The 24,444-nt window shown below is 39.3% G+C and overlaps 1 protein-coding gene across 8 annotated transcripts in view; it reads right to left on the minus strand.

Annotated features, from left to right (window-relative positions):
- The window catches only part of MLLT10 (MLLT10 histone lysine methyltransferase DOT1L cofactor), a 116,963-nt gene that overhangs the window by 81,908 nt on the left and 10,611 nt on the right, over positions 1 to 24,444 (minus strand). For 7 of the 8 annotated variants that reach the window (XR_014316924.1, XM_082753484.1, XM_082753483.1 and 4 more), the window contains exons 4-5: positions 15,859 to 15,913; positions 2,509 to 2,618 (exon numbers count right to left, since the gene is read on the minus strand). Coding sequence is in view for 7 of the 8 variants with exons in the window: in XM_082753484.1 (XP_082609610.1) it covers positions 2,509 to 2,618; positions 15,859 to 15,913 (165 nt within the window). In the remaining variant the exon portion in view is untranslated. The remainder of the gene's footprint in view (positions 1 to 2,508; positions 2,619 to 15,858; positions 15,914 to 24,444) is intronic. The other variant, XM_082753485.1, reaches the window with a different exon arrangement.

The following is a 24,444-nucleotide window of genomic DNA, read 5'->3' on the forward strand; positions in this document are numbered from 1 at the left end:
CTCTAGTGTGTTTTTTTTCCCCTAATTAAATACGAACATTTGTTCAAAATGTCTTAAGAAGTTATGTCTTAAGAACTTTTTGCCATATGTAATTTAAAGAGAAAAAAACTTTTCTTTCCCATTTCCTCCTAAACAGTATGTGTTAAGTTGATAAAGTCAGAGCTAAATGCTTTACAAAACTGCTGATCTAAAAAAAAATCCATCATTTAAATAAATACAATTTATACTAAGTAACAAGGTGGTGAAGTTGTTGCAGGCTATCTGAAAAGGAAATTAGGAGTTGCATTGATTTTGGTGGTGTTGCTCAAAACTACTCAGGACCTGGTGGCAGCATAGCCACAGCAGGACTAAACTCAGCACTGGCTATAGATTTATTCAAAAAGTTGGGCTTGCCCCATCAGTGACTCCCTCTCACATTCTGTCCTGTATAACTAGACTAGGCAATGAAGTCAGATGGATTTCATCAGGTACACTGCATCGACTGCACTTTAGTAATTTCATTCTCCTGACATCCACAATTACTATCTCCCTGAACCAAAAAGGCCAAATAAAATTCATAAAGTCTGTGTTCTGAAACAAAGAACAAAAAATAACTAACAATAACAACTTGTAGGCTAGGAGTTTGGTCCCAAGCCTTGCAATTTCTGATGTATTACCTTAGTATATTTTAAGATATATTCTATTGGCTTGTATGAAAGTAGCTTTTGGGCCTATTTTCCAGAGTCTAATCAGAACATCAGCCAAAAAAGCAGAAAATGAAAAGCTAGACAACAGCAGGAACTCCACATGATCTGTGTGCCATTAATATTTATCTAGCAAAAAAAAAAAAAAAAAAAAAAAGACTGTTAAGTACAGACCAGTCAAATGCAAATGAGAATTTCATCGGGGAAAAATTATCCATCATATATTTAGAAGAAACAGTTCAAGAAAGAAGTAACTTAAGTTCAAAAAAAAAAAAAAAAAAGGAATTAAAGAAGGACAGAACAACGGATGCTGTGAACAAGTAATATTAAACAACACAAAGTACATTTTTTTGAAGTTACAAGTAATTACTCATCTAATGTCAACTAGTATCAATGGAAAAGATGCAACATAATACAAAACCCAAAGCATTCAATGAAATTTTTGAAGTGCATTAAGAAAGAACTGCTACAAATATAGAAACCACTATAGGGAAAAAAGGAGAAAACAGATACGCTGTTGGCTCAAAGTTGAGCAGAGAAAAAAAATTATCTGCAACAGCAAATCTGTACAGCTTTATGTCTAAACACAAAAGATTTATTAGTTCTGCATCTAATCTCACTGTTGCATGTTCTTGCCAATGCAGAAAGAAGCCAATAGCAAGAAGCTGATACAGATACTCAGGTAGTATGTAACGAGAAAGCATTAGAAGGACCCACAGTTTGACTCTTGGCTTTTCTCATATACTGGTAAATATAAGGGCAAAACATAGGAAACTGCAATTATGAGAATGTGAAACAAACAAGGAAAAGACCAACATAACAAAAAATAGAAAAAAGAGACGTAAGCTGAGAAAAAAGAAACAAAAATGAGAGGTTACAGAAACAACTTGAAAAGGACTGGTTCCCCTGTAGAAAGGATACCAGAAATTATGCTCTTTTTTTTTTTTTTTTCCTCATTTCTTCTGTAATAAAGCCTATTCTTCTTTCTTTGCAGTGTCCACAAGCCACCATAAAAGAAAAAGACACTGGTGGTAAAAGGAACAGCACAAGAAAAATGTGTAATAAAACTAATCAGAAATGCAGACAGTTTGCTGCCTACGGATGATAAAATACAAAAACATGAAGGAAGAGATAGTTAAGTCTAGAGAAGAGGTAGCATGAGCAGAAGAACAAGCAGAAAAATGTAGCTCTCAGGATAGAACATTAATAAGTTACTTTTTTTTTTTTTCTTGTACATAAAGTCTTGCCACACTTCCAAAAGCATTCCATCTCACTGATGCTTATTTAGGAGCAGTTCTTCTACAAGCAAATAATCCTGTTAGAGTGAACACTGTTTACAAGAGCAAAAGTCTGCAAGCTTGTGCCTTAACATATTAGCATTGCTGTTCTTCCTAAGAGAAATGTTTATGAACATCTTATCAATACTTAAACCAGTGGGACTTAGTGGTAATTAATAACAACATTTCAAATAAGCTGTAATAACATTTTTACATATGGGAAATATTTCACATGGCTTTCAAAATAAACTATTATTCAAAGATCATGATATTTGTAATTAACAAAATAGTCTCTACTCTGTAAAGGAACAACGAGACATTGCCGATAACTTTGCAGCTTAATTGCCTAATACAGCTTTCTTAATTCTTGAATTTATCAGTCACAGAAGGAAACGTACAGCTTTACAGTAGACATTCATGAGTTTTATGTAAACTACATTTATGAAGTGTAGTTTTTGATTATTAAAGCTCACAAATTTTAAGATAAATATGTTATATATATGTTATATAAATATGTTATATATAGATAAAAAGACACATAATTATACCTTATTATAACGGTCATGAGGAACAGACTGCAACACGATAGGTTCCATTGTAGAAACATTTGCAAACTGCACCTCGGGAATGTACAGAGCACAAACCACATGAGCCCAACCTACAAAAAGTTATAATTGTATTTAATTTTAACATTTTCTAGAAGCTCAAAGGACATTTCAATTATAGCATGAAGAACCCTTTACAGCGCTTTTCCCCACGGACTGCTTTAACCATTTAGAACGTTACAGACATAAATTACTTAAACCATGTTTACATTTCATTTCATATTAGCCAAAGTTAAGATGAGCTGTAACACATTAAAGTTTATTGTGTAGACAATTCCTACAAATAATACCCCACAGACTGCAAATAGTAATGATTTATACAAACAGTGACACACAAATGGAAAAACAGGTTGTTCTTTAAAATTTCTTGGATTAACATAGTCAGCACTTAAAAACGATGCAAATTTCTGCAACAGGGAAATATTGTCTGAACAAACTAGTATTTGTGCAAGCATTACCATCATGTAAGACTTCTTTCTATTTAAAGACACTTTTTTATTATTTAAACAAAGCCATTCAATTTGACTAGACCAATGTATTCTTTCTATAGCAAGAAATCCCACCACACCACCACCACCTCCACAAAGCTCCACACCTATCAAACTCCCTTCTTTTCCTCATTTAAAGATGTGGCCAATCTGTTTTTTCATAACCATATCAACTCCTGTATCCAGTCCTGTTCTAAGTAATTAACTTAGGGTCATCAGTAAGTGCTTAGTTACTTACCATACCGTGTTTTAACAACATTTCAAGAAAGACATATACCTAATTCTCCAGCATTTCACTTAAGGAGTGGAAAAAGTGCTAATTCAGAGAGAAAATTCCCCTTCAGGCTTTCTTTGAATACTAAGATCCTGAGTTGCAAGTTTTTTCCAGTGGAGGACAGTTTGCCATAAGTGTAAAAACTGTCCATATCCTATCCTAGGCTAAATTCAACAAAAGCTAACCCAACAGACAAATATACCAACATTACTAACAGAATGACAAGAGTGCTATCACATAGTGAAGAGCTACTCCATCTCAAAGTGAGTTTGATGTTGCTAATCATTTAACACGAGTTCTGTTCTTTCCAAGGAAGAAAACTGAAAATCTTTCATCACAAGACCTTCAGTACACCTTAAAAGAAACTGTGCTGTCCCCCTGCCCTGGCTGTCTTACGTGTATGTGAACATTAAGGGCATAAAATTTCACATTTATATAATTAATCTAACAGATTATTAGATTAGGTAAAGCAAGTAAACTATCTTTATGTGAATGTATCATATAATGCAAAAAACAACACCACTGCTGAGACTCTGGAATGGTATCTAGTGTCTGGAATTGGGTACATGCTTTTTCTTTATCTATTAAGTCACAAATCCTTTCTAGCTGTTTCCAACTGATCCTCCCCCATGCTCCAGTTTACTAAATTGATAGTCATAGTTTGTGTAAGAAAATGAAAAAGTACAAGCATAAATCTTACTGTCAACATTCACAGACTGGCAAACATACCATTCTAGAATCTCATCTGTAACTAAATACAGTATCCGTGCTGCTTCTCCATTTTATTCATATACAGTTTGTAGACTTTTATAACACACAGAAAAAGTATTAAACTAGTAAGAGAGTAAGGAAAACATAAGCAGAAACTGCCAGCTCGAGCTGTTTTTAAAAACTTTTCTACAGACCATTCTAAAATTATCATTAACAGACTGGAAAAAAATATAAAAACTTAGTTTTTTTGTTCTCTGCTCTTAATATCTCCAGAGAATCAGTATTTAAAAGGACTTTCCTAAGACTTGCACAATGCCCTACGCCAGAACCATTTTACTACAGACAGATAAACAAATATTAATATGGTGTTAATTGTGAATATTTATTTCTCCACTCAATAACTCAGATATAAACACCACTCATCTAATAAGGCCATTAAACCCACAGAAAAGTGACAGATAAAAATTTTGAAAGCCTATTCTTCAGCTAGTTGAAGACCATCACAAACAAATGGCAAAAGCTTTTACATTGAACATAACTAAGATTGTTCTCCAGCTACACCAACTTAAAAAGACATAAATACAAAAAAATATACCAGAATCATGAAAAAAATCACTTACTAAGCCAACTGAGTTTTCCATATTTTAAGCCACAAGTGAAGAACTTTCACTACAGGAAACCGGTTTCAAAAGTAACTTTAACTGACCACTACTCTGTCACTATAAAAAAATATAACAATATGTCCCAAAACATACAAGATCTATGCATTCTGATTTCAAAGAGCGTGTGTCATATACCCAGGACAGTTGTGGGCACTTTCATCCCTCACCAGAACATTACCAGGATGTATATAATGAAATGAAGTACAACAGCACTAACGCACTGTTTGAACAAGGGGTTCAGAAGTGCTCAAGGAAATAAGCACAAGGGTCCTTCTCCACTTGGTTCCAGAATCTTCTCTAGATCCCACACGATCTGACCTTGCTGAAAAGTCACAATCTGTCCAATGTAAATTTAAACCATGAGGAAGGTTGCAGCACTCTCGTGACCCTCTCTACCAGCCTCGAAAGCCCCCATGATAAAAGAAGGGCTCATACACAGTACAGCTTAAATGTTACTTTGGACAAAGCTTCCCTGCTGAAGAAAAATTAAAGTATGAGAAAGCAACCCACAGCTCACCTGGGTGAACCGTAAGAGACACACTCAGCAGCTCTCCCTGAAGAAAGCATAAGGAAGAAATGGTTCCCTAACAGTTACGGACTGGCTGCCTGAGGAGGCCGAGGAATCTCCATCCTTGGAGAACTCCACGAGGCCTGGAGACTCCTCCACAAAATTCACGGGCTTAAGGGAGGTGAAAACATTCCTTTTCACCATACAAGGACCAGATAGTAGCAGAGGACATCCAAAAAGGAAGCTAACAACCATCACCTTTTTCATTAATGTCAAATGAGACTACTCACTGTTGCTACAATCAGTAAGTAAGGCATGGGAACAAGGACACCTGCAGCCAACAAGGCCAGCATGACAGTTCTCTTGTCTTGCTGATGGAAGAAGGAATGAGCAGCATTCAGACAGACTTCACTTGGAATGGCTTCTGCAACCAAGAAGGCCCTTGACTAAACAACACAGTGAGAAAACGCCTCCCTCATCCCCTCAGAAACGAGAGCCCAGGATTTTGCTTCCTGCTTATGACTTTTGCATCCAAAACTCTGCAAACATGCATAAATAGGAGAGAAAGCAGAAACCAGAAATCCAGGACTATCCTCCCTAGGAAAACATCTCAAGGCTACACAGCCGTAAGGCTACATATGATCCTTCACACACAGTCTACCTCCAGCTATCTTGCATTCCTCGCTATGTATTAGCCCAGGTTTAGGAAGCAGGATTAAACCACACACACAGCCCCAAGGGATTATTCAGCCAGGCATAACAGGACATTTTCCTTGGCAAGCTCAACCTCCCCTGGCTGAGAGGCCAGAACCCGTGCTTTCCTCCTTCCTCTTCCTTGGCAGGTACGTTCATCATTCTGCTGTTCAGCCAAGAGAAGCTGCTTTGTCCTTCTTCAGGCAGCTCCTCTCACACACTGCCCAGCACTCAGTATCCCAGCAGAACAGGGAACCTCTTGCCATGTTCAGAGCTGAGTTTGTCATTTCGTAGTGGATGACAGGGATGCTTTGCCTGCTGCGATGACAAAACGTTCTGAAGAGACACCCACCCAAACCAGTAAGAGAAGCAAGCACTTTACATCTGGATGTATAATCCTTACAGCTCCATTAAATTCACATTTTTCAATTAACTTCATGTAAGCTATAAACACTGTACTGTAAACTTCCCATTCAAATCACTTACTACATCGTTTTGAGGGAAGCTATCAACTTCATCAGCAACTATACATCTTCCCCTCCCAACATAATTAAATCCAGCCCTTTTGAGCTTTCCCAATATTTAAGTGTGGAAAATATTATTGTATACACAAGTTTTAAGATTTAAAAAAAACTCTAGTATCACCATTCTACACATTCAGTAACTTTTTCTACTAGTTAGTGCTGAATCTGAAGTTACGTTATTACCATTCCCCTTCACCCAGAACAGGACAGAAATACCAACAGGATACTCTGATTTCCAATTGTTCCCCAATCTCAGCCAGGGCCTAATTCCATTTTTTTCAGATAATTTTTGTTATCATAAAACTTACTAAAAGCCTTTTAAAATCATCTGTATAGCCCTCACCCTTTCTCACTTAAATCAATAAGCTTCTTTGGTTGCAACTCTGGTAGTGCACATCTTGCATACAAGCAACTGGCCACAGTTTTATTTTTCATTCCTTTTAATTTTACTTCGAAACTTTCTGTATCTCAATTTACAGTAATTGCTAACAAAGTCTTACTATTACTATAGGATTGCTCATGCTCAATTTGTTTTTACTTTCACCTCCCTTCAGGAGAGCTTTAACTGGAAATGGGAGGAAGAGGAAACATTTTTGCAACTGCATGTATTAGCATCGTGTAAAATATTCCTAAAGCTTTCTGAACTCAGTATGTTTTTTCCCTTATTTAACTTACTGCTTTTCAATCCTAGAGAAGGTGGCCATTTTACATTTCCCAGTAATAATATTTGTACCAGATGATAACATGCGTTTTCTTGTTTTAATATAAACTTAGGCTTTAACTTAAAACTAAGAAATTAAGAAAGTTGTTACCGGGATTCAAATCAGCACCTGATTCTGCTTGTTTCTGTGCATTCTGATCAGAACTGCTTTCTCGGAAACTGCTGAAGAAAAATACTCACAAAAGGACGCTAAGGGCTAGCAGATTTACTCCCTCTTTCCCTTTAAGCCATCCCACTGTTCTACAACAACCAATGCCCGCATCCAGAAATTTTAAAATATCAACAGTTTTTGGCTATTGCTTATTAGAGACAACCTACTGGTGACAGCCAATTTAAAACTCCCTGTATTTATTTCAATTGCACTTTCTAGTCCAGTAACTCTAGGAAATGTTCCTTACCTTTCAAAAATAAAATCCACTTTGCTTTCTAAGATAACATTGCACAAGTGTAGCTAAAACACTTTCCTTTGAAGAGATCTCAGGGAACAACTTCAACCAACGTTAAAACAACATCAAAACCACATATAAAACAACCCCAAGATCTACTTCAATAACAATAATACTGGAAACAGTTTTCTCCAGTATCAAAAACTGGAAATGCATGCCAAAACGTCTTCAAAGTTCAAGTATGTCTTATGAAAACTTCCAGCCTCCCACTTGAGTTTTTTTTTGGTTGGTTGGTTTTTTTTTCTAATTTATTTTGACTTATTCCTCAGGAAGGCACACTACTGAGTTTTGCCAATTTTAGGTTTTGCTCCGGCATGCCAAATGTTTAATTACCAGCACAGAATCTATGCACATTTTACACATTTTTCAGTGAGACTTTGATTTCAGGTGTGTAACTGAACACTTCTAACACTACGGACTTAAATATAATTTGAGTATTTGATATTCCTTATCATTCGGAGTGACAAATTTCAGGCTCCAAAATCCTAACTAAAAATGGTTGGCGTATTATCTTAGTGACAGGGAATAGCTAACTTGAATTTTACCACCAGCAAATAAGAGACTATTGCAACCAGAGAACCCGCTAACTAGAAGCAAACTTTCACAAAGTAATGTAAAATTAACAAAGAAAACCCAAGAAGATAAATGGCAGACAGTGCATTATCCGTTTTTTTTTTGCCACTGCAATTACTGTTCAACTGTTCAAAGCTTGATTCACAAGCACTTTCACTGCAAAGAAATTCAACCACCTTCCACTGCAAATTTTAAAGCCTTGATTTATGATCTTTGCATCACAATAAAGTATCAAAAGGAGACTTTAACAGTAATAACCCATCCCACCACCCAAGTATAGAGAAGGTAGTGAACCAACACACAGAGTAGGCGCTATAGTAAGGCCACATCCCACAGTCCATGTTGAAGCTGTGCAGGAAAGCGATAGCAGACTGGAAGCCAGAGCCACAAAATGACACGTAGGTCCAGCTGCAGTGCCAGTCCAGCCCCAAAACCAAGCTCTGGGTTGTCATGGCCATTTCCTAAGCCTGCACCAGCTCCAAACTAAGAATTGTGTACACATTCTGTGCCAGTTCCTGGTGAATCCATTGTATCTCACTGAGGAACTTTTATTTTGTTTGTAACTATAGCTCACACCTAAACCAAGACAGTGTATTTTTCTTGCAAGGGAAAACCTTCCTTTGGTGAAACATTAGTTTCTTATTACAGCCACTCAGGAGGTATTTTAAGGATACAACTCAAACCGTTTCAGCTGTGAGCTGCCACCAAAAGGCAAGGTCCCACCTTACCCTTCACTTTCCCTGAAGCAGATGATTGCTGTGTACCAGGGCAGATAAAATTGTATTCATCTCATTACTAAACCTGGGGGAAAACTGAAGTTTACCTTCCAGTCAGATCAGCAGGTTGATGCAAGAGACGCTGAGGTTGATTACCATAAGCAAAACCACAGGTGAAAAAAACAAGCAGTCATGGGAAAAGCACAGCAGAGGCTGGTGGCTGGCCTAGGTTACAGGAAACTGCACCCACAGCCCTCACCACCAGCAGATCTGCTGTCTGGCCCCAAGACTCATCTGTGTCCCATTCTGAAGGGTGAAGCCAGCAGACAGCAGAGATGTACTTAAGACCAATATTGTCCCTATTTGCCAGAGGGTAAGACTATTTTAGACCTTTTTTTACGTGTCTCCTCAGTAAGGCATTCCATATGCTTCAGATTTGACCCTGGTCTTCCTTTTCCTGGCAAAATGATAAAACTTGCAGAGAAGACTCATCTGCTTGAGATACTGTACTTTCCTTAACCTAGCAAACAGCTTTAGAGATTGTTATAGATAATGCAGTATTATTCACTGTATTATTTGATTTACCCTCTTCAAAGATGGACGAAAACAGGATGCTCACACCACCTGCTAGGCATCTCACCACTGTGGCTGACAGTCATTTGTGCGCAGAATGAAGGGAAAACTGCTGTTAAAACAAAGTTCATCTGCAAAGAAAAGGCTCCACTCCACAGAAATACACCAAAATCTGCATTTACCAATAGTTTCTCCCCAACAAAAGAATTAGTCCATATGAAAAATCCTCTTTGGGTCTTCATTTGGAAGCACAGTAAGTAGTTTACTTTCAAAGAAGCTACAGCTTACATTCCACTGGTCTGCTAAGTAAGATGATAGCTTTAATAATTTTATCTTTATGCTATGGTATTAGCGAGTCTCTTCCCACTCCCTGAAGGAGTCACTTCATACAATAAGAGAAAGAAATGTCAAACATTTATTTAAAGCTTGCTCTAAACATTTTTCCTCATTTGTAAGGTAGTTTCCTATGTTATATTTACTAGTGAAATAAATAGTAAATATATAATACAGATGATACGGTGAGATGTATGTTTAGGTTGGCAAAATATTTTTAAAATTGTCTGCTTTCCCTGCCTTTCTTAGTAAAAAAAAAAAAAAAAAAAAAAAAATACATACACGATGTCCTGTGAATCTGTACAACAGGCCTGGACTTTTTTTAGATAAGCACTTCTTGCAAAATGCAAACTCCTAAATATGCACATATACCATTATGCCATCCATGTTCTTAGACATTAATACCAGGAAAACATCAGACCATAAAACCTGACAGGGAGAGCTGCTGACACAAATAATAAGAGTAAGAGAAGCTAGCATGCGATGTTTTTATAGACTTAGGAGATCCCTTCGCTGACCCAGGGGATGGGAAGAGGGCCCGAAGGATGACATAAAACCACGGCATTGTTAGCTGGCCTTTTCCCAAGCAGCTGCATGAAAGAAGTCTTGGTGAAAAGTCGACACAAAGAATGCTGTTACACAGCATTCCTGATCATCATCCAGCGGCATCAGATTTCAAAGCAACAACTTGTACACCAAAATGAAGCCTTTTAGGCTTAAAGAAAAATGTGGATAAGGATTACTGTAAGAAAACTATTTCAATGGGAGGTCCAACAACATATCCCAACAAAATATCCCAACAAACAATTTGATTAAAAATAAAGAAAAAGCCATCAGACTGCACACAATATTTTCAAAGGATGAAAGAATTAGGATTCAAAAGGACTATAATCGGTTTAGCTGATCATGATTTTATTTCCTCCTGAGTGTCAAAAACCCAGAAGAAATTACTGCAACAGTTAAGAAAACATCACTGTATCAAAAACAACCAAGACTGGCGAAGAGCCAGTTCTCACATCTTCAAAAAAACCTCTCACTTGTTCCTTTTCTGTTTTTCTAAAAAACTGTGAACTACTAACCCGCAAACAAAGTACAGATACTGCTAAAAATATTTTAATTGCTCTTTCAGGTGGCCTTCTTACACATAAGAGGGCAATCAATGCACAACTCAGAAACACATCACTTTTTCCTTGTTTCCAAAACCTTTTATACTCAGTCATGTATCTTAACCATGGTGACGCCCCTAAATGGACATGAATACCCAATTTAGCAAGCAATTGTTAATAAGTATCTTCAAAGCCCAAAGCTCTTTTTTCATCTCAACCCTACTTTATTTTCAGTAGAAACAGTAGAGTAAAATGCAGAATTTCTAGAACTGCAGTCCATGAACACTGAAAGAGCTCTAATGCTATGTAAAACCTAGTTCCACAAGGTCCAATGAGGTTTTTTCCCCCAAAGACAACTGCAGATGATAAGCAGCCAAAACATTAAAATGCATTATTTATGCATATTTCTAAAGTTTCTGACAATCACCCTGATCATAATCATGCAGTGTCTCAGCACAAATTATTTAAATCAAAATTGTAGCTAAATACAGTCAACTCTTAATAATCTTCAACGCAGATAATGTGTAGGCAAATAAAACACATCCTGGATGTTAGTGCAGGCTGCACTCTGCTAAACGCAGTTGTGTCGTTTCCAAGGGCTGTGCAAGTGCCAAAGCAGAATGACCATTTCACAAGGTGTGAAGAAACTGAACAAAAACGGGCAACCAGATCTTAGCAGCTTCTGTTCTGGGATAGTAGAGGTCTCTGACAATGGAAAGCCCTGGAGGGAAAAGGAAGAAGCTCGAATTCAAACTGAATTCTCAATTTGGGCTCACTACAAGCAAGCCCAGCCACCATCACGAAGCCAAGAACAGGCAAGCATCTGTGCACTCCTCAGTGTACCAAAAAAGCTTATCATCAACAAAAAACACTAGATTCACTTGGTGCTACCACTGCAGCTCAACTCTTTTGTCCTTCCAGAACCAGGCACATCAGCACCTTGGTGCAGAACCATCTGGATGAACCTGTGACACTGACTAAATGAACACTCACACAGCACTGCTGAGAAACCACTTAGCTCGTATAGTTACGATTACCTAGGGTAACTGCAATTCCCCTCACCTCCAGTGACCCAAACAGTCAAGAGTTCACAATGGCTGTAAAAACAGTTAATGCCTCAAAAATGTAAATTGTTTGTGTGTTTTGTTTTCAGAGGGGATTCAAGAAAGAGTTCTCAATTTTAAGAACAGCCTTCAGGAAAAAGCCTTGTAGAAATTAACATTTTTGTTCCAATTTCACGATCTATCCCAGTTTCAAGGTAGTGTCAATCTTTAGGCCAGTGAAAATGTTTTTATATTTTATATATATATATATAAATTATATATATTTAAATATAAATTATATATATTATATAAATTATATTTAAATTTAAATATATATTTAAATTTAAATATATATATATTTATTATATATATATAATAAATTATATATTATTATATTATATACATACTATATAATGAATATTATTAATGAGAAAAAATTATACCAAAAAAATGTTGAGCTGTAATTACATTTAGGGAACACTAAATCATACTGTAATCATTTTGCAGCCTAGAGAGATACAGATTTGCTTCTCTAAAATTTCGTATTCAGCTCTGGTAAAGATTACGTATCATTTGGAAGAGATACAGAGAAGCAGAATGAGAACAAACATACTTCATACAAGGCACACCCCATCAGTCTGGGGCCCTCCATCTTGAAAAGAAGACCAAAGAAGAATATGACAAAGGTCTATAAAACCACAAGCTGTACTGAAAAGGTGACCATGAAGTAACTAGTTTTTGTCATTTCCTTCGACTTGGCAACTGCCAAGTGGCATCAAATAGCAGTGTGATTTAACGGTTTGAGAACAAACTGGTAAACAACTTTTATAAATTGTACAGATCAGCTGTCAGATGCCTTGCCATCCAACCAGCCTTACAGACACTAAAACCTTGCACAGAAGTGTACAAGTTAACTGTGTGATGGGCTTTTGTTCTATTAAAACACAAAACCAACATCACTGAGTCCAAAAGTACCAAAACATATGTACCTATAGGCTGGTAATTTATGCTGAGAAAGCATACAAGAACTTGCCCAAGAATCTGGTTCATACTGATAAAGAGAGCAGGCCAAACAAAGTCTGGCCTCAATAACGGGATCCCCTTCTTTTTATACCCCATACTGACACTTTCAAGTCCTGCAGGAGCTGTGTGACAGAGCTGCTCCAAGAATGCTGCATTTATCCTATCACTGAAAACTCTAATGCCTTAATTACTGTGACATTGGAAAACCCAACATTACCCCCTCGGCAACTGTACCAGTAAGCATAACTAAGGGAAAGGAGATGTCTCCGAACAGAAATATCAAACCTAGAAAGCAAATTTAAAGGACAATATATCTCCAAAAAGTCAAATAAGCTGTAACAGAAGAGTAAAAGGAGGGGGAGAGGGAGGAAGAACATGCACAAAAGAACCTCACATGACACAGGGAAGGAAAGTGGACAAGAAGGAAAAAATAAAAAAATCAAACACTGTCACTGTTTCCTAGTCGGTAATACCTGGAAACAATAGAAGTTTAAATCCTAGACTACTTTGCCATCTTTGCCATATAGGTTATAGTGCCCAGGAGCTCTGAAAGGCAAGGTAACACCACTGCACACAAGCAGTGCTGGTTAGCTGCAGGTTAGGCTGCTTCCAGATACAGCGGAATTAAGGCAGCTTTAGGCTGCTGCTGGAAGAACAGTCCTGGCCATCCCCTGGTATCAGCATTAAGCATGGTCAGCTGGAACAGAAAAAGCCCAAAATGAACCCAGGGGAAAAAAAAAAAAAAAAAGTGAGTTTTGAATACCAATGCAATCAAAGGATGAGGGAGCAACGCATAGGATGAGGGAGCAACCCTACCTGCAGTAACAGCGTCTTACTGCAGGTTAAGAAAATCATGGACCTCTACAGTAAAAGCTTGTTTGACAAAAAACATTAAGATTCCTAACACAAAATACAGCATCTTGAACACCTAAACAAACCATTTCTTCATGTTAGTAAAAAGCACGTAACCAGAAGACTGCTGCAAAATACATCTATACATATATACACCCGCATGAGCAGCAGACCATGTATGCATTACCGGCATATTCAAATCTAAAATTGCCTTGGTTTTCTGGCCAACAGCATAAAAAAAAAAAATTAACCTACTGTAAAAATAATTTTGACCTGACAAGCCCATGATATGACCTTCTACAGTATTACCTTAAGTCTTAAACTGCTTTGGCACAATCTTTTATTAGGCAACACTTCCAAGGGAAAGCTTCAGATTAACAGTGTAGATTTCTGAAATACAACACTGCTCGGAGTTCATTTTTTCCAAGGTTCACATCCTCCTGTAAAGCTGTTACTTAAAGGACATTTGGTCCATAAAGTAGGATTTGCTGCATTCAACACCATCTATTACTAAGGAAGAGTTGTTTCCAAGAAGTAAAGCATAAATCCTCAAGATTTCTCTGCTATGAACTTTGCACTGATTAAAATAGCTGGCCATGAAAATTAGAGTACGGACAATCCTCTTGTACAATGTAACATCTTTGCTATTAAAATAATTTCAATCATATATAGTCATTCACTTTCAGACAAATTCATCATTGCAAAGAACGTAGCTGCAAGAGAGAATCAATAGGATGCTCGGATATTTGATGCACACTGTCAAAATATGCTCTCAAGACTTCTTTGAAGAAAAAGAAAAAATTGCCACACAGAATAGCAAGACATTCCCAAACACTACTATAAGTATAAAGCCAGAAAACACTCCAGTCGCCATTTCTGAAGAAATTAATTCCACACTGCCAGGTATCAATTTGTCTGAGAGAGAAAGAACAGTTTTGAGGCTAAAGTATGGGCTGCCACTTCAGAGGTAGTTCTTACTTTCACTGACACCCAGACTAAGACAATCTCCCAACACTCACAAATGATGCGAGGTTTGCTAATATGTCCTAGATAAGCAAATACTAGAGTGCTGAATAGTAGAACACGTACTGCACATTATAGTCAAAGCACAGAAAAGGGAAAGGGTAGATCAGCCCAAATGCAAGCAGGCTCCGTGCTCAGGCAACTCAACTGCATCCACACTAAGCTGAAGGTTAAAAAAAAAAAATAGGTAGAATACGATGTATACAGCATAAAATCTCCAGAACACAATTAACACAGCCTGTCCAAATGAAATACAGGATCCTGATCACCCTATCTCCTCTCACAAGAGGAGGATTTCAGTATCAAAGTGACTAGATTTACAAACAGGTGATGCATAACGATTTAGAAGCGTCTCATTAAGACAGAAGAGGGCATTCCCAAAGTGACTGGAAACTTAACTGAAAGATTTCATTTACACCACCCAGCTATTAGCAAAAATCTAACCAAGCCAGAACATTCAGTGGAGACTTTTTAAGCACTTCTACCCAGCAGATGCAGAAATGACGATAAGCTGAATGATACAATTAGAAGGATGCAAGGGACAGGTAATCATTACTGCAGCTTTTCAGCTCTAACTCCTCTCTTACAGAACCTATTAGTAAACCAAGCATGAAAGAGCTACCCTTTGAAAATGCACTGGTGCATTCAGTCAGGGCTAGACAAAAATCCACTTCCCCATGAACAATGCACTTTCAACAACTTCTATAAGTGTTGAAACTCCAACTAAATCCACAAAATGTATCCATTTTCCCCACAAAATCTTGCGTTAAAATGAAGTTTCTCTTTTGTGTAACTTTTATCTAAAAGTAAAATTAAGAATAATGATCCATGTTCTCAAAGAAATTCATCCTAAGCTGGACAACTAAAGGTTACTGTAAAATAGTTCCCTCTTTCCAAAGCAGCCAGCATGATAAACCGGTTGCCCATTTTCATTCATTGTTAGGATCCCTACATATTCTTTGCACAGTCTTATTTCCCTCACATAAAATAAGAGTTCACAAAAAAAAATAAGAATAAAACTTACCCCCATTATCTGTTCTCTTTAAAGCACCATCCTTATGAGGGCATAATTCACATCTCTAGGAAAAAAAGCAAAAATAAAATAAAAAAATGGAATGATCATAGAAGCATTACAAAAGAAACCACACAAATCAAATCTGTTAGGTGTCATTAAAAAAGTAGCCATTCTTTAAAAGCGAATGGGTAATTTTCCCTTAACCCTTACTCGGGTGTTAATATTAGTCTGTCACAAAGCCTTCTCCTTCAGATCTTAAAACCCCAACATGTTTAAGCTATTCACGGTTCTACCCCCAAGTTTTAATTCCTGGATTCCACACCCTGGCATCCTGGAGACAAGTCTCCAAGAACACCAGCATGGGGTAGGCTCCCTAAATAGGACCTTGGGTGCAGTCCAAAGACCCCCTACTGTACTGCTCTCTCCTGGGATCTCCCTGTTCACCAAGATGGTCAATCACCGAGCTGTGCCATGGATGTAATTAGTACAAGTGCACACACTACAGCTGGCTTCGCAGTCCCTGCTGACTCTCACTTATTCTGACAAAGTAAAAACAATTTTGCTTTCTGTTTCATGAAAAGGAGGTCAAAAGTTGACTCATCCCTGAAATTCCCAAAGACTGCATGCCTTGAAAGATGCAGCTTGACATCCTATTCTTCTGACACATACCAGGATGACAACAGCACAATCTTTCTGCTACAGCTGCTTATATCAACTTCCTAATATCCAGTTCATCTCTAAGTGTCCCAGAGCGGCGTGAATCAATTCCAAATCAGTTTGGAGATGACAGAAACGGAACAGGTTTGATACACATTCAACTGGTCTAAATGACATGCAAAGGATCACTGCTACACAAGAACCTACACCCAGACATCATTACAGCCTTTAAGTATTCCTTAATCAGAGACAACTCCAAGCACACCAATCTAACAAGTTTTTTAAGAAACTGAGGAACAGTCAGCTCTTCAGATGCAAACTTAATACCACATCCTTCAAACAGGGAGGGACATCGGGCATCAGTACAGATCTCTGTGCTCCCTGAGCAGCACAAGTCTCCATTATCAGCCAACTGGCAAGCCAGCAGGTAAGAGAGCCTATGATGCTCTAAGTCCCTCTGAAACAGACTGCCCCAACTTACTGGAGGAATGAGAAATCCCATTCCCGAAACTCATACGGATGAGGAATACCTTCAGGACTACCTACTCCCCTTAACCTGTAAGAAAACTGGTATTAGCAGCAAAGAGGCTTTCACGAAGGGTAGAATAGAAAAGTTTGTGAATTATTTTTGCTGAATACATTTGTACAGACATATGCAGAGGAGAAAACGAGAATCTTCACAATTCCTGCTTTTTGTCTCTTGCTTCGTTCATCATCTCCTCACACTGACCTGCTACAATGATGAGCAATTTATTACAAGGCAGTATTAAGTCTACAGTGAAATTTAGAGGTCGAAGTGTTTGAAAACTTCTGAACCATTTTGTCACTGCCTGCAGACTCAGAGCACTATATCAGTACTTCTTCAAGTCAAGACTTTTTACCCAAGCCAGGACTCTCTTGCAAACTGCAATGAACTAACACTTCATTTTAAACAACACCTTACACAGCCAGTACTCAGCTGTATCTTCACACTTCAGCTCTCCAAACACTAGATGCAAGCAGCTGAGAGACACTCGGTAACAGCAGGTTAACTTTAATGAATTCCCCATACACCGGATCAGATTCTCAGCCCGGTGTATGTGACAGTGCCCGTGCTGTAGTCTGCTCCCACCTCGGAGCTGTGAGCTGGCAGCTTAAGGGCAGTGAGCTGCGATGATGTATCTAGCACAGAGACAGGGAAACTCTTACCACAGCCTTGCCCCACCTCTGCACGCCTGTGGAAGTTTGTCATACATTTTCACTAGTGGCAAAACCAGTCGAGGAGGTTCTCGTCTCCTTCACTTCACCACTCCCTCATTAATTTCTCCTTCCACCACCCCCACAGCTGCTAACCCAACCATCTGTAAGGCTGCCAGTTAAACCAGCGCAATGCAGTGAAGCAACCCATTGCTCTTTAACACTTTTAATCCAGGTCCTATCCCTGACGGAGTTCACAACCCAACCCAACAATCAGCTATGCTGGCAAAACTGAAGGCAAGGAGCTGCAGCATTCATGAGTAAGGAACAAACGGCTTGAGCAAACTTAACTGCAGAATGAAAACTTAGAAATAATCCCAGGCCACCAAGTGAGAAGGAACTGAACCAACCCTTTATGTGGAAGAGCTGAGCCTGCTCCCTTCAATCTCTTCAGAGCTCAGTTTCACGCTGATTTATTTTTGTCTCCTATCCCCATAGGGCTCAGGTCCATTAGGCCTCCCCTCATTACTCCTGTACAGCCCCAGCTGCACAGAGAAGATTTAAGATAGGAGACAGAAAACTGAATTGGAGGAGGGAGCTTTGACAACAGAAGGAAACTCAAGCACTGGGAGCTCTGCAGAGCATCCTCTCATGGGCACGGAGCTGTATGCCTGCTTTCAGGGAGCTGGAGACCCCTGCAGAGATGCCTGGAACTGAATGCAGGCAGCAGCTCAAGTGCTGTGAATCCTGGCTGCGTCCTGTAACAGAGTAATGTCATCATAATCTAAGGTACCACAGTGACCCTTGGCCCTTTTCCCTCTGGGTTATGAATCTAACTCGTTCCCCGCCTACACACACTCAGCTCCTGCTACCTGTTCTGCTCTCCCCGTTTTCAACAGGCACCAGGCAGTAAAGCCAGCAGTTTTGCCATGTGGCCGTGATGTGCCTCATCCCTGCCTATTTGAGACAAGAAACTAAGGTCGCAGATGATTTTTGCGTTATATTTGAACTAACGTTTTATTACTAGCTCTAAAAATCTGACAGCAATGTACCACTATAGAGAAGTGATTCGTTTCAGCTGAGAATTTGTAAAGTGACAAAAAAACTCATGTATTTTCAAAATGTTCTTACAAAAGACTCCGCAGGAGAAAAGAAACACAAAGCATCCACATAGACGTACCCCACAAATCCAGTTCCTTGTAATTCCTTATTTGAACATCCAAGCAGCGCCTCCTTCTCCCAGTTAATTTATGGACAAACCTTAGCATTTACGTGAACAACAGCTGAACATCTCTGCTAAATGCCATACCCCATATAACTCACACAGGGGAACAAAGCTTCCATCTCCGCACTGGTTGAACAAAGGGTTCTGTAGGGTTGGGGGGATGATCTGTAATATTCACATGCAGACGATGCCTGGGCTCTCTTCTCCAGCTGTAGGCCATAGGTCTTAGCCATGGCAGAGGATTTGGAGATTTATTGTGTAAGCATTCAAAAAACATTCTGTGAAACTACTGAATCAACTCGGGGGAAGGGAGGGACGACACGACACGTAAAATGAACATGGCATGTTCGTGCCCAGCAAGAGCAGGGCAAACTCCTGACTGATCAACTACTTGGATAAACAACGTCAGGTGAGACAGCGCACGTGTAAATACCAAAAGGCTGACTGCGATCCAAGGGAATAACCACATCCTTTGCCGTGTGGAAGGGCTCTAATCCTGTAGCATGGAAGGGCACGAGCACGTGATGAGCACATGTGGTGCTGTAGGCACAGACAAATTAATTAAATCTGAGGGAGGAGAGTGGAAAAAAATTCCAATACTGGCTCTCAGAACGTAACGTGGACATCTCATTTCTGCAAAGCTTTGGTAGAACAGCCTAAATTCACAGATAAAGCTTCCGTCCAAGCATAACTCAGGCGAACTCACAGCAGGAATCGCTTGGGACTGCGAGGTCTCCTGTAGAGGAGTAAAGTGAAACCAGTCTCCAAGATCTGTATCTGGAACTGTCTGACAGTGCAACTGTCACAACTCACTTCAGAACCACATAAATAGCAAGTTCATTGAGCGAGAGAAGCCCAGCCCTGTAACCTTAGCACCCAGATGAACCGGGGCTGTCTGGGTCTGAAGAAAAACCCACTGACTCCTGTGGGGTTCAGTCTCAAAAAGTCACCCAGCAGAAACCTTAAGTGCTGACAATCAAGGAAGGCCCATGGAGAAGGGGAACTTTTTTTTTTTTCCATTGTTAAAAAAGTAAAAATAATCCAGAAAAAATAACACAGTAAAATAAAAAGAGTAAAGAATGAAGGCATCCACTACAGACTGAAAGAGCAAAATAAGACAAGCAAAGCAAGAGTTAAATAAACTCATCTTCCTACACTGAGTTACAATATACATTACAATTTGGCTCTACCACATCAGGGCCCCAAATTTTCTCCCCATTTTAGATAAATGCACCTTTTCGCTTTAACCAGGATTAACAACTAACTAAACCAGCAGTAGATATTACACAAGTCTAATTACTGGATTATTGGCCTTTCTTATTAAGCCCTTTTGGTTAATCTATCTGCACTGATTTTTCAATTAGAAAATGAGAGAAGACAGCGAAACTGATTTAATCCAACAGCCCAGATTATTCATGCTGAAATGAAGAGAAAGAGACGCTTATGTAGTAGGTAGGGTAGGTAAATAAGAACAAGACTATACAAGCAGGAGGGAAGACAAGAAGAGTCTTAGGAATATAACCTTGTTCTCCCCTCGGGGTTCTCTACATTTGGAGCAAGTTTCATAATTTGGAGAGATCCATTTTAGACTGCACCTTGTCATAAGGAAACAGAACCTGAAAAATCCTTATGCAAGCTCTTTAGCAAGCTGTGACCTGAGTTGGGCCAACGGAGCCATTCCCTGGCGCAGTGACTGTCCAGCCAAGCCAAGTCCTGCAGGCCTGACTCCCTGTGTTACAGTGATGCAATGAACAGGGTGTCTCAACGTGACCTGTTAACCCAAATAACCCAAAAACATCTACAGCAGCTCAAACAGAGCACGGTTCCTAGCTGCTAGCTGAGAAACGAGGCTGCAGTTCCAGCTGACTTTAATTCAGCCTCACTGGAAGCTAACATAATTGCTGACTGCTGCCAAAAGAAGATCACTGGCCATCTCCTGCTGTGTACTTTCTACTGCCTCCCTTGCTCTGGGAAGAGCAATCATTTGACCATATGGAAATCCTGATCGGCAAGCTAAAAATAAAATACTCCTCCCTTCTCCCCCCCCCCCAATTTTCAGCCAGACCACTCCTCTGAGCCATCCCTCCATACAGCCACCTCCACCAGATAAAGGACCTAACAGGAACACCGAGAGGGAGCAGGACAGGAACGCAGCCACCCCATAGTAATACGGACACATTTCCTAGGCTATCATTTTTAACCTGACACTCAGATATTCCAAGTTTTGGAACAGGCATCAGCCATGTGTGTAGACTGCTTACAAGCCTATTTTCCATCCCAAATGGTCCTGTACCCAGCACGACAGCTACGTTTCCAGGATAGTTTTCATCCCTAGGATGTTTTGATGACAGAATTACTGTTTTACAGTGCTTGACAATGACAAACAAGATTTAACTGAAAGGAAACCTCTTAAAGACACTACAACACATGACCCTTAAAGTTACAACACAATGCCTTACAGAATACACTGCTAAACAGCGTTACACCAAATTAGTATCACAGTTCTTGAAGCCTTGCCTTTAATCACATCAATCCTTTCCTTGACAGGAGTTAAAACTTGACATACAAACCATTTTATTCTGCCGCTCCTGTTAATCATTACCCAGCTGACTTTAAGTCCGTTTGCTTTTGATGCAAGTTTTAGTTCGCGTTTTTAGTGAAAACAGACCCTGCACACACAAACTCAGGACTTTCTTTATCTTAGCCTAGGAGACAGCTGCCAGGCAGAAATCATTTTTATGCTTTACTTCTGAATCTGCTTCAAAATACGTCTATTTTGAATCGCTGAGTACTCCCACCTGCATCTAACTGCACTAACTCAGGACACTCCCCCAAAGCACGGGGATGGACTTACAAAAGTAAACCAAAGCAGCCCATCCCAAAGTTAGTTTCTAATCAGGGCCTTCCTCACTGGCAGCTCCTGATGCTCTCAGCAACCTCAGCCTCTCATTTATCAGTAGCTGTGGGGGCCTTCAGCACAGCTGATGGTGTCCAGGTACTCATCCCCTAAGTTCTGTGGTGCAGCTTCACCTAACACCACCAGCAGTCCATCCCATTTTGTCTCACCCCATGGGTGTTAGAAGGAAAAAACACTGAAGTCACCTCTGATGCTCTTTATCACATGTAAGAGGATCTTTCCCAATCCTATAGGCTTTGAATATGCCAGATAGTATTAGACACTGCTACTTCAGATAATAGAAAGCATCTTAATACGAGTTAAGAAACTGGTTTAGAAGGGTAAAGACATCCACATGGGTAGTCCCTGCAGTTAATGTTTTGATGCTGACAGATGTATGCCCATTGCTGTCCAAAATTTTAAAATTCTGAAAAAATAATGGGTATCTAGAAAACATTTCTGGATACAAAGTTGATGATAAATCATGCCTAAAGTTTGAGACTTGCCAATGCTGCTAAAAGTAATCCTTCCCACATGTAACTGAAGTTGAATTCCTTCATTCCCTTTTTTGATGAAAAATTATCTTCTAAGCCAGAAACATTTTTCCTCTATGTTTTCCTTCTCCCCTAAATGGTATGAAATTAGTATCCCTTCCTCTCCAAACAAAGGAGGAAACCTTACTTTTTCTCATTGTCCTTTTATGCTTTTATTTCTACATCCCTCCTCTTCCTGATGTTTTGGCCCATTTCTTTGACAGGAAAAAAAATGCATTGAAATGAAAACACCGAACAAAGAAAAAAAAGTTTGGGGTTACTTTTAGTGACTAGGTTGTTAGATTCAGGCAGACATGGGACTGAACAGCCAACGTAAACACGGCTTCCTCTATATACAGACAAAATACTCTGAAACGACTTGCATAAAAATATAATCATTGAACGACAGACAACGACAAAAAATTGCGGAGTGGGGCATACCAATATACTGGAAATTTAGATCTTGGCATATATTCTATCAACAGATGAGAATTCACAGGCGGTTCATACAAAAACAGACCCAGCAACAGGATGTACACCAGACTGACCATGTCTACATCTGCTGGCAATAACTTACCCCAGCCCTCAGAACCCAGTGACATTTCATTTTTCCATTCACCTCCTCAAACTATCTCGTGTGAAGCAGAACTGATACTGCCAACATGGAAAGCCAAGCCAGAGAAGATCAACCTTGTGGCCCTTGAAACCTCCAGAAAACCCCTCGAAACTCACGAGAAATCCCAGGTGCTACTGAAATCACTGAACCTTCACTCACACCAAACTCAGGCTACCTGTTCACACCAAACCCTTCTACTCTGATATTTTACTAATACTTTCTTTGATGATTTTCCCCTAAAACCAGCTAGATACTTTCAAACCTCCCATTAGAGTTTAATTCTGATTTTTCAAGCCCTTGCCTATTATTACTTACCCAAGTCAATTTCCATTTTCACTTGTTCAATACAACAAAAAGGATTAATTATACATAACTTCTTTTCTAAAAGCTGTTGGAATATAGAGCCCAGCCAATACTGCTATCGAGATAACAGATAGCCTACAGTGTTATCTACATAACACACAATATCTGTAATATCCATGTAATGTATCTGACTGCTATGTTATCAAATCCACATTTCCTTATTTATCAGTTCCTAAACTATAGCTTGCTAGCAAGATACCTTATCAATAGCCTCAACTTGCAGCATTTCAGAATTACGACCTTATTCGTAAATACACCAAATGCTCACCTTCCGTATTTTGATCCAAATGGCTCTACAAATGACAGCTTGCAATAAGTATCTGTAGTTAGCTACTTGCTGCCTTTTGCTACGCAATTTTTCCAAACAAGAAACCCCAAAAAAAGCAAACTACTGAAGTTGCAGCATTTCTAACCTAAGATTTATGCTAGGCTCCAGTGCTTACAAGCCGCAGTAGAGAACCAACAGGAATCAGAAGATGTTCTGCCACCATGGGGAGAGCATTCCCGAATCCCCAACCGGCTGACACCACTAATAGAGCAAACGAACGTGTGCTGTCAGTACTTCTCTTCCAAAGTGCTATGTTCTGCAACTTGACAACTTAAGAAATTAAGTCATCTCCCTCTTCAAATAATCATTTCTTGATGCTGACAAATTTGCCAAATCTCTGCCCCATCTCTATTCAGTCATCTGTCCCAGGAGGAACTTTTTTTTTTTTTTTAAGCAGGCAGTTGACAGGTAAAAGAAAAACAGTGACTACCTGAAGCATTTTGGGCTTTATACCTGGATAAATTACAGAGGCTCAACCTAGTTCTCTTTATCAAGGCATCAGCTAAAGATATATGCAGATTCAGTTAGCTCTGTCAAAAACATCTAGTACAGGCAATAAATTTACAGAATATGACAAGAAGATTAGAGGCACTCAACATGCAAATCAGCATTCTTCCCAGGCCATCCAGGCAGTACGTACTGCAGGGGACATGCAGGCACACTTTCACTCAGCACACGTAAGCTAACGAGAAGAGAGGTGGTAACATGCAGAGCAATCCAACAGCCGTGATGACACGCAGCTCCAACCTCCCAAGTGCAAAGCCATGAACTTCCCACCACAGATTTAAGACCAGCAAGTCC

This window comes from Aythya marila (genome assembly GCF_965140915.1).
Source record: "Aythya marila genome assembly, chromosome: 2".
Classification (NCBI taxonomy): domain Eukaryota; kingdom Metazoa; phylum Chordata; class Aves; order Anseriformes; family Anatidae; genus Aythya; species Aythya marila.